Below are 11928 nucleotides of genomic sequence, written 5' to 3' on the forward strand. Positions count from 1 at the left end.
TCCCAGATAGGAAACAATGGTGTACATCCTTCATTCAGACCCAGGTTGACTAAGCCTTGATATTCCCACTCATTGACAGATGAGACAAGTATTTTATTTCACCATCCATATTCTCATAGTGTTCTAATTAGATGGGTGCATTGCACTATGGAATTGATTCTGCCACATATAGGCGGATTAATGCATGGGCCAAATGGGCACAAGCCCAGGGGCCTCTACCAATTTGGGTCCCCTGGATCCTCATCAGCAAGGAAGCGAAAGTCTTGGTTTTAAACTTGGCAGGTTTTTATCTCCCAGCACAGAGACAAAAATGACACCAAGTTTAAAACCAAGGCTTTCACATTTGCTTCCCTGCAGCCGGGAGTGGGGCCCCTCCCCCAATGGGGCTGGGCGAGGCAGGCTGGGGCTGGGCCATCTGGGAATGCCACGTAGCACCGTGCCTGGGGTAGGCGGCCCAGGCTAGGAGTGCCACATGGTGCTGTGCCTCTGCAGGTAGGTGGTGGTGCTGGGGAGGGGCCACAGCCCCCCAAATTCACCTTAGCCCCCCATAGCCACCCCTCCCCGTGCTGCCACCCTCCCACAGAGGCGCAGTGCAGCACTCCTGACCTGAGCCGGCCCAGCCCAATGCATGTGTGCAGCTGCATGGACACAGCCAGGAAGCAGCTCCATGCTGGTCAGTGCAACAGGGCCTGGGTGGGAGTGAGACTGAGCCACTGGTAGCCTGTAAGGAAGGGTGAAGGAAGGGGACAGGTCTGCCTCAGAGTGATTGAGAGTGAGGGAAGGGGGAGGTCCTGTGAGGGAAATGTGTTTGGCTGGGTGTGTGTGTGTGTGTATCTCTGTCTGTGTGTGCACCTCTGTCTGTGTGTGCACCTGTGTGTGCTCACGTCTGCATGTGTGCATGCATGCATCTGCAGGTGTGTGTGCATCTGTGTATGTATGCATATATATGCATGCCTGCGTCTGTGTGCATGCACGTGTCTGTGTGAGTGCATATGTGCATCTGTGTGTGTGCGTGTATCTGTGCATGCATGTGTGAGTGTATGTGTGTATCTCTGCATGTACATCTGTGTGTGTACATCCCTGTGTGTGCATCTGTCCATGTATGTGCATATCTGTGTGCGTGTGTGCACACATATTTGTGTGTGTGTTTGCCTCTGTGCATCTGTGTGCACATCTGTGCATCCATATGCATCTGTGTGTGCACATCTGTGTCTGTGAGTGTGCATCTGTGTGCATGCATGTGCTTGCATGTGTGTGTGTGTGTGTGTGCGTGTGTGTGTTCAAGGCAGGGAGAGTATTTTTGTGACTGTGTCCATGTGCAAAGAGTGAGTGAAAGTAGAGTGCATACCCGCCTGTGTGCATGCCTGTGTGTATGCCTGTGTGTGTGTATGTTTGGCTATAGCGGTGGGGGGGAGGCAGGTAGCTGGGAGAAGAGGCGGGCATGTGCATCCCCCACCCCCAGCCCGGCAGGGTCCACCCAGCCTCCTCCACCAGCACCAGGAGGGGAAGGGGCCCCACCCTCCAACCTGCAGCCCAACTCCCAAGGGAGCAGGGGGCCTCCAATTTTGTGTTTTCCCAGGGCCCCAGTACACCTTAATCCACCGCTGCTGCCACAGAGTCCAGTGCCTCAAAGAGCAGGATCTCTTCTTCTACTGTCACTCTCCTGTTCAGAGGTACAGGACTGTTAATTCCTGACGAAGAGCTGGTGGCTATACTTTATTTTCTCATATACCACATGTTCCAGAACCTTGTTTTTGAAAGGCAAAATAAAGAAAAAAAATCTTTCCTTGTAATAAGTAACTACAAGGAAAGATCTTTTTTCTTTATTTTGCCTTTTACTTTTGCCTGTAATGGGCAGAAACTGTTCTTATCGTATATCTTGCATAAATGCACACTGCCATTTCCAGCAGTTGCTTTTTGGGAAGAAGTGCGTGTTGTACATAAGAAAATATTATAGATATTGATTCCTTTGGGAACCTGAAACAGTGACACATGCATATACCCACAGTTGTCCTTACTGGTTGAGAGGTTCCAAGGATTTTCCAGACAGCTTGTAGGAATATCACTGTATTTACTTGGATACAAGATGAGGTTTTTTTCCTTATCTTACATTTGCATACAAGGGAATCTCATTAAATGCATTGTCTATCACTAAACTGCTGCCAACAGCAGCATGTGCTCAGTAATGGAAACCAGCTATGAATTAGATTAATGCAGTCGACACTGAGCATGACTATAAAACAAATGGCCCACAATAGGCAATCATATTGATGGGAACCTACCACAAAGCTAGTTTAGTAAAGCCCCTATAAATAAGATAATGGTGCAGCCCCCCTCAGCACTAACTTTTTCAAGTCATGGTGAACCACAACATTGCATAAATTTCAACTTACTCCCATGGCTGAGCTTCATTTTTCTTTCCTATTTTCAATGATTCTTGTTTCTTCACCAGCCTTAAATGTTTGGAAAACATCATCAAATCAAGGGGCTCCCCCAAACAGTTCACCCAGAATCCTTGTGTTGCCCCCTCTCTCAGCCTGTCACATATGATTAGTGTGGCCCCACCCTCTATGACAGGGGTGGACAAAATCTGGTCCCCTGGCCCAGGCACAATCCAGCCATGGCGTGTCCTGTCACCTCATGGGCACGCAGCGGGGTGGGGCAGCTCCGTCGCAGGACTGCCTTTCTAGACAGCCCAGGTGGCAGGTGGCTCCTTCTGGCTGCCGTCACTGACAGCCCCAGCCCTGTGGTAGCGGCAGGGACCCACGCTGCTCAGCCCCAACCCCACATGCCCTGTGCCTGCTTTGGGATCACCTGCCCAGGCTCTCACCGGCAGTGTGGCACAAAAGCTGTTGCTCAGCGTTGGGCCATCAGCATTGGGTAAAAGTGGCCCCTCTCCTTCCTGCTGCCAGCAGTTCCCTGCTATACTTGCCTTGAGCCCGTGCTGGGCTGCTTTGTGTTTTTGCTGCTGTCACCGCTACCTCCGGGCTGCCCAGCAGGGCTATGGTGGCAGCACAGAGCAGCTACAGGGCAGCCCAGTGCAGGCTTCAGATAGCTGCAGCAGAGAACTGGAAAAAACAGGGAGCTGCCACCTCCCGGGCTACCTAGAAAGCTAGTCTCACTGCAGAGCTGCCCCAGCCCCACTGTGTGCCCAGGGTGTGGCAGGATGCACCACAGGGGAGTGGTGCGGGGGGTGCTGGGTCAGGGCTGTATGCAGGTTCTGGATGATCCAGTTTGGTGGGAGCGAGTCCAGAGTGGGTTTGGGGCATGCTGGGGCTTCGCGCTGTTGGTGGTGGCGAGGAGGCATCTCAGGGTGTATGGACTCTGGGCTTTTGCAGAGTGGGGGTGGGTGCTTACCAGCTCAGGAGGGCATGCGTGGGGGGGCTCCCATGCACACCCCACCATACCCACAAACCCTCCCCCACAAACCACACAACCACACCCTCCCCCACATGCAATCACACACCCCATAAACAATGTGTCCCCCCACACCCTGCCCCACACTTCCTCACACTCACACACACCTGTGCACCTCTGGGGAGAGCCCTGCTCACTGCTATGTGCACACACCCCACCACTCACACACACCCACACACCCCACACCCACCCTCCCCACATACTCCCCCAGCCACCCTCCCCCCCACCCACCCACATCCTCACATACCCCACACCCTCCCCCTACACCCCACATACACACACATCCATACACCCACAGCCTCCCACAAGCCCCATACCCACCCCTCCACACACACCCCTTCCACACTCCCCTACAATATACAAGAGTAAGACCTCATTTCACGCTATTATGCAATCACCTCTATGTACAACACACACACATAAATTAGGACAAAAATATTTTTTTAAATAAAATTTAAATATGTTATTTTCAATGTTCAATTTTTAGAATATAATTTGTTTTTTATTATGGTTTCAAGATGGCAAAACCCCTTCCCAAAAGCAGTTTTACTTCTGGGAGCAAAGGAAGGGAGTTCTGGTGGCAAAGGTCAGGGATTAGGGGGTGGGACTTCCAGTCCCAAGATGCAGACCGGGGGGGCGGGGCACCTGTCATTGGGCAGAGCTATCCTTGTGGTCCTTGACAGCTCATCAAAACTTGTTAAGCAGCCCTCCACCTGAAATAATTGCCTGCCCCTGCTCTATGAAGTGAAGCCAAACCAGTCTGCTCTATACCTCATCTGCATATACATTTTTGGAGGATCATAGGACTCATGACAAGAGCACCCAGATCCAGTCCTGATTAGCACATGGATCCTTTATAGGTGTATCTGAAGTATACACACATACTTAACAGTGCTGAGCTGTGGGGTCACCATGCCTTGAAATTGCTGTTAACTGCTGGGGCACAGCACAATGAACTATATGGTAGATCATGAGCCTTTTGCCTTTGGACTAATATCATGCATAGTTTGTACTACATATAAGTAGTTGCCACAGTCTGCTCAAAAAGTGTGTTTATGGAGCACCTGTATTAAAAGTTGCAGGAGTTTCAAACAAAAAAGTAAACTGCAACAGTTCTGGATGAACTAAGCCTATGGGTACTATATGAAAATTGCTACAGCTATGTTTATTTCAAGGTCAGTGTTTTCAAATTTGCTCTTCGCTTCCATGTGGTTGAGGAGAGCAGGGTCTGACAGTAAGGACAGTAAGGCTGTAGGGGGGGTTGGGGAAAGGCAGAGGGCAAGCGGGATACCTGATTTATTTTCCTTGTTGTAGAAGTGGGAGGGGGGTAATTTTCAAAGTAAACCTTCAATAATTAGATTTTATACCTGGAAAATTATAACAAATTTATACATTTCAATATATAGAATGTAATTATTGGATGGTCCTCTTATAATCAGGGTCATCTTATAGTTAAGTAAATAAGGTAACTGTATATTACTAGCAGTAGTAAAGTAGCATTCATAATAGTCAAAACAAGTAAAAATAATTTTTAAAGGGCTTGATATGTTTGGCTTACTAAATAGAGAAGTGACTTGATTATGGTGTATAACTACCTTCATAAGGAGAGACCATCAGGATGAAGAAGAAATTAAAGTCTGACATCAGGAAGAAATTAAAGTCTGACATGGAGCAATATCTAGAAGTTTAAGCCAGGCAAATTCAAAATAGAAGTCAGGCCCCAATTTTTAACCACGATGAGCAACTGTTGGCACAAATGATCCACAGAAGTGGTGAATATTCTCCATTCTACTGAAGAGTTTGGATCTGGACTGGACTGGCAAACACAAATTACTGAATGTGACATTAAGGTCACTGGGTGACATGCTGTTGCCAGTGTTATGTTAAATAAATGAGTGGCCCATTTAGCTCTAAAAATCTATTAATCTCTTGCACTTCTATATAGCCTTTATTATAACATTGACCAAGCATTTTACATGCACAATTTAAATTGCAGCAAGATTTATATTAGAATTCTCATTTATGAAAAGAGAAATTAAATCACAGAGATTGTAAGTGGATTTTCCAGGCTCACCAATAAGACAGAACCCACGAATCCTGACCTCGGAGGCTCCTCAGGGCTGCAGATGTAATATTAAATGCGTAGCTGAGTCACCTGGAAACTTATGTGATAGACTGTGAAGATCAACATAGGTTACCAAGGTAGGCCCTTTAAACCGGATTCTGGCACCAAAGTATATGGCTTGATTTTCAGAAGTGCTGACCATCTCCAGTTCCCATTGAAGTCAATAGTAGTTGGAGGTGTTTGGCATCTCTGAAGATAGACCACTTGCAATCCAAAAGGATTCCTTTGAAACCTGGGCCTGAAAGCAGTGCCTGTAGCTTATTCATAGTTGAATCTGTAGATTTAACTTAGGGTATTCAGGAAGGAGTTGGACAAAGTTTGTTTTTAAGCCCTTCTTGCATTCACTCGATCCCTGGGATTTCAAGGTTTGATTGGATACAAATGTAAGGTAAAAGAACTTAGGAGAAGGAGTCCCCAAGAGGCCATTTTGGGCTCAAGAAGACAAGAGCACGTTAGCACTTTTGCACACACTACACACCCTGGGCTAAATCCCTGCGCTAGCTTGTATCAACCCTAAGCCAACTACATGTTGGGGATTCCTAGGTAGCTGGATCTAATCAAGCTACAATGAGCCTCCAGAGAAGAACCAAGCAGCCAAAATGTGTTCACACTGGTCAACAACATGATAAGGGACAGCATTTAAAAGTCTCCCTATTTATGGCTCTTTGTTTACATTTGTTTCCCCTTACCTTTAAAAAAGAGAAACTCATTCTGAGTCAGACAATGCCATGTCCAGTACCCAAATAAAACACCCTCCAGGGATATCTGAGGTGAAGGTGGAAAGAGAAAATCCTCTAAGGGAATCCTTCTCTCTGTGTATGGGGGAAGAGTTCTCTTTCTTCCTTGCCCAAGCTACAGAATCAACTGTGTGTGCCACCAAACCCAACTAATTTGCTGTAGCACTGGGGCCGGTGGCATTTCCTTGCCCTGTCTGCTCCTAAGGCTAATCTTATGGATTTACACTGCCAGAGCCTCCCACCTCAGGGAAGTCCTCCAGTTCAAAGATTTCTGCCTCTGACTGGCTCTCTAAGCTCTGCAGGGTTGATATAGTACCTTGCAGCCCTGCCCTACACAGCCTCCCCAGCTCCGATCATATCATACTGGTAGGGCACATGATCTGAGCTCTTTCAAGAATTACTTGCACTTGCTGAATCCTCTCATACTTAACATATGCTGTGTTGTTTTTGTATTTCCTGCAAGTGAGAGAATTGTTAAAATCAGGCAGAAAAAAACAATAAAAACCTCTTGGTTTTTAAAGTTAGGAGGACACTTGTGCCCAGAATTTTTAGCCCATCCATTCTTTACAAAACAGACTGTAGAAGCTAAACTATATGGCAGTGTTCCTTTAAATAAGTAGATAAGAAGCTGAAAAATAACCCTTTTTTATTGACAATGAATTACTTGTATATCCTTAACTCACCCACTAAATGTAAGTTTGGCAAAAAAACCAGATTCTATTGTACCCTGTGAGCATAGTTAATCTGCCAACATCCTTTTAACTAGAAAGCTTTGATCATAATAAACACTACATAAAGTTGAAAAACACAGGTCCTCTCCACTCCCTACAATTTATCTACTGACTGGTATTTAGTACTACTGTGCACAATGGAGAAATCTGATTTGTGTATTTGTTACAGTTTCATAGAAAAATAAGGCTAGAAGGGACTTCGTCCATTTGAAAATATTTCATACAGTCAACACAATCAACTGAAATGTGAGCAGTTTGCAATTTGGACAGTTCTTACATGAAATACAGTTTTCCTGTTTGCATTGAATGGGTCAGACATCCCTGATTGTAACTTCAATGAAATCAGGTTATGCAAGGGAGTAACATGGTATAGAGGGTCTAAATATAGAATGGTAAACTTGGTGCATAAAGAAGACTTAGGAAATAACGTACAGGCCTAAGTCTCAAACAAGAGCAAGTATGGTTTTGTAGCCTAATGTTTAGACTATTCAGGGGCAGCAGAGGTGCTGAGCTCTAGTTCTTGCTCCTAGAGCTATTTCTATTTACTACCCAGTGACTACCTAAAATGGAACCAGAATCTAGGCTCCCCCATCCCAGGAGAATGCTGTGACCATTGGATACAGAGTCAGGCCTCCCTTGTCTTCCCCGTTCCAGTCCCATGATTCTTGCATTCATGGTTGCACCGTAGCCCAGCTGCAGCAGGAGAGGTGAAGGATACGGTGCATGCGCTTGGGAAATGGGAGATATAGGCTTGAATTACATCAGGCTAAGAAGAGCACAGAACCCAGTTTTCTTGGGTGAGAGCTCTAAATGCAAGATTATTATTTTAAAGGTTAGTGGTGGCAACACTGCCATCAGAACAATGATGTTTTAGCAAGAGTAAGCCCATCTCAAATAAACACCTGGCCTCAGCAGAGGACAGGGTGCTCTGAATCCTGAGTGGATGGAGGTTCAGGTAAGCCCCTGTGCTTAGTGTTTCCCATTGGCTCACTCTAAGTGGACTCCCACTTATGATCCGTTTTCTGGACCTCTCTTTGGAGATGTCTGACTCTTCCCATTGACTGTACAGGAAATGTAGGCATCTAACTCACCCTCCTGGAGCCAGGCATCTAATTTTTAGGTAGACTGAAGCACAAGTTGGAAGTGCCTAAAGAACCGGTCTGGATTTTGTTCTTAGATGGTCTCTTTCAGTGGGTGGGAGCTGTCACTGGGAAAGGTAACAGTATAGCCAGGCAGAGCCCAGCAAGCTAAATATCCAAAATATTATCTTTAACCATTGTGATACCAGGCAGGGTTTGGCAGCCTCCTCAAAAAGAGAAAGGTAAGTGGTGAGAGAGCTCCTTTGGAATCACAGAGACAGGTGTGTGTGTATGTGTGAGAGACTGTAAAAGCTGAGAGTGAGGGAAGGATAAGGAAAGTACTGGGGAATTATCCAGTTGGGGTAGGAGGAAGGATGGATAAAAATGGAGATGGGCTAGTAGAAAGGGAACCTCAGGTTTTTTGATACACATTTAAATTGCTCAGGAGCTAAGGCTCCAAACTCCAACCTTTTAAGAGATTTATGATGAATCAAGTCAAACAAGACAAAGCAGTTTTTACTTTTACTTTTTTTCTCCCTTTCAGAGCAGTCTTGCTCATAGCCCACGATATACATTAGTGCTAAAGTTCATAATCCTGGTACCTCCTGTTTCTATCTCTGTCCTGTGCCTTCCAGCTACAAACACAAGGCAGGCTCAGGAATCCGTTCTCCCACAAGGCCTCCACACATTGAACTGATATGTGTGTTGTGCACACTTTGTAGCACTACAAAGCACAAAGTCTATCCTGTTACATCTATATTATTACTTTAGCAGAATTTTTGGGGGGTTGTACTTGTTTAATTGGTGGTCAAATTTGGCCTTCTGCCTGCAGATCATCCTGGCAAAGAAGTTGTGCCTGGAGTAGTCATGAGATCCTAGCAACTGGGGACACTTGTTCCAATTCAGCTTTATTCTCTAGCCCTTCCTTAACCTTCTCATGGAAAATCACTAAACATGCTCTCTCCAAAGCCCATACACAACAGTTTCCCCTTGCAGATTGATGGAGCTTCCAAAAGTCCTCCTGAAAGCAACTATCATAGGAGGAATAGGAGATTAGCAGTGCATGTGTTCTTGCTATCATCTCTATCATTTTGTGTTGCTTGCTGTCAGTCTATGTAACAGCATTAAAGCTAGCCTCCAAGAAGATTACTGTGTAGCACATAGCCCACCCTTTTATTCCAGTTAGGGGGTAGGTGGGAGAGGTGTTTAGCAGTGGGTAGATAAGGAGGAAGATGAGAGGCTCAGAATGAAAGGATAGGCATTGCTTGCTGCCTGAAGACTGGGAAAAAATAGAATATTGCTATTAAGGAAGCCAGTTTGCAAGAAAACTCAGATTAAAGCAGGTGCTATTCATGAAGCTTTTAATTTTTAGTTTTCCATTCATCACTATGCACTTTTATTTTTAACCTTAGCCTCACAGATGATGCCAGATTTGTTCTGTGATTTGTCCCCTTTTCCTCCTCCAGATGTCCAAATGGATTCTTCGGACAGAGATGTTTGGAGAAACTGCCTTTGCGATTGTACATGCCAGATCCTAAGCAAAGTATGTTTGAAGACAAAAAGTGCACCACACTACCTAAAACTCCTGGGCACAGCGCTGGATATAGAGGGTCTAGTCAGGGGTTTATTTTGATCTATGGGTTAGGGTTTAGGGAAACAGGTAAGGGACTAGCCTGAAAGCAAATCCATAGGAATCTTGGAAGGGATCTGAGGTGGCATCAGAAGGGGCCTCATTTCAGTCTGTTTGGATGTCATTTTGCTACCCTGTTTCTCTCTTTCTGGTTTTCTTTCTTCCGTTAGGTGTCCAATCGAATTCACAGGGGACCGGTGTCAGCACTTCGCAATGGTCAGCTTCTCCAGTATGTCTCTTTCTACTTCTCCCTTTCCCTGTTCGTCTTAGCACTATATGACATCTCTAAAACAGGTTCTTCCTTTCCTTAGGGCCCCATTCTCCTCTTTTTATGCATATCTAGCTCTGCTGGCATTAATGGGAGCTACAGATGAGTGCTACTAAGAGGAGAATTAAAGCCCCTGTCATCTTGAAATAATTTTCAATAGGTTCTTCTTTTATTTCTAATTAAATAGAATTTAAGATTATATTTTGCTTTTTGCATACAAAATCCAATTAAGACAAAGATTCTACAGCATGTTGTGTGAGAACAGCCTGTGTCTATTAGCATTGTTATCATGTGATGGACTGTTGGCCATAATACCAAGGACTTGTTTCTTGACCTTTGTAAGTGCGATCTGAAAGCTGTCTGTATTGATCTAGGAATCAGGTATGCATGTAGATTGTGTTTACACATCCAGTAGCCAAGGCAAGGTTTAGTCACTATGAAAGTAAGATTATTTGTGGCTAGCTTGCTATCACACTCCAAAGTCTTCTCTGAGTACCAGATCGCGGCTCTGCAGCCTGTGATGTTCATGTAAGGGTCTGTCACAGTTGCAACATTTTTTTGTGGGTCCAAATGTAGACTAGTAGGAAGTACAGCTACAAATGCAGCCCCTACCTGCCCACACAGGATGGGATCAATGCAGTGGAGAATATACAAAGCTTGTGCTCATGTGACTTAGCAATATGTCTTGTATCTGACACAGAATTGCTCCTACATCTTCCCATGGGGAGAGGTAGTCCCATACATATCCAGTGTTGGTTTATGTTTAATTGGATGATGAAATCTTTTGATTAACCTATTGAGACACACTCCTCACACCAGTGTCATTGTCAGCCTTGCCTGAGTAAGAACTGATTAAAAATTCAAGGCCAAAGTCTGATCTCAGTTACATCAGTGTAAGGACTGCGTTACACATTACACTGTGAGCTGCTCAAATGTTGATTGGTGTTAGCACTAGCACGAGTTTGGACCAGTCACATGTTCAGGCTAGCAGGGGCCTGGAGGACTGAAAGGTAAGAATTCCCCCTCTCCTCCCCTCCCATTCTGGACTTCCCCCTTCCCTTCCTCACTCCCGTTCCACCCCTGCCCCCAGGGCCCCACCTTGCCCTCTGGGGCTCCCCCTCCCCACCCACAGGGCACTCCCATACCCTTGTGTGCAGCTGCTTGTGCTGTCTGTCCTGGGTGAGCAGGCAGGGCAGGGTTAACTTGTCTGCCCAACTCCCACCACTGATACTGCTGGGCTGCTGCTATTTGGGCTGAGCCCACCCAGACAGCAGTAGCAGTGGCTGGCAGGCAGGCAGACAGCCACCTTAACCCTTCCCTGCCTGCTTACCTGGGACAGACAGTGCAAGTATCCACAAGTAAGCAGTGTGGGGTGGGGGGCAGAGTGAGCAGGGATCTGGCTCACTGGAGGGGGCAGTGGGCCCTATCCAGGCCACCAGGGGAGGGAAGGCAGGTGGGGTGTTTTCACTAGTGTGTAGCCCTTAGTGGCTACACATTAGCTGAGTAACACAGATCAGAGATAAACGTGGAGTGGCATAACTTTAAGCCACCCTAAAGAGTGTTTAAAACCAGTTTCAGGTCTTAACGTGCAGACAATCTAGGGGTTAAGAGCTCCAAGAGCTGTCTAAAATTAATTTGTAACAAAGCCCTAAATCAGGTGTGATGTCTCTGCTGCTGTTGGTGAATTGGTAAATTTTCAGTTGAAAGCAGGGACTTCTGACTTTGGATTTTTCAAAGGTCCAGTTATGTAGCCTTTACACCAAGCAGTATTTACATGTATAGCCTAGTTGATGTCAGTGGGACAGCTTGTGTGAAAATACAAATTCCAGAATTAGTTCCTGAATTAGAAACTCAGCTAAATGGAACATGCAGGTATTGTGTTCAGTAAAGGAGCATATGCTAAATCCCAGATGCTGGCTCTCCTGTTTCTATTTGTGTTCC

General features: G+C 45.9%; 1 protein-coding gene across 1 annotated transcript in view; it reads left to right on the forward strand.

The window, feature by feature from the left end:
• The window catches only part of NRG2 (neuregulin 2), a 353306-nt gene that overhangs the window by 297601 nt on the left and 43777 nt on the right, over nt 1-11928 (forward strand). The window contains exon 7 of the mRNA XM_025206156.1: nt 9556-9632. Within this exon, the coding sequence (XP_025061941.1) occupies nt 9556-9632 (77 nt within the window). The remainder of the gene's footprint in view (nt 1-9555; nt 9633-11928) is intronic.

The sequence above is a fragment of the Alligator sinensis genome, unplaced genomic scaffold, assembly GCF_000455745.1.
Source record: "Alligator sinensis unplaced genomic scaffold, ASM45574v1 scaffold156_1, whole genome shotgun sequence".
NCBI classification, from domain to species: domain Eukaryota; kingdom Metazoa; phylum Chordata; order Crocodylia; family Alligatoridae; genus Alligator; species Alligator sinensis.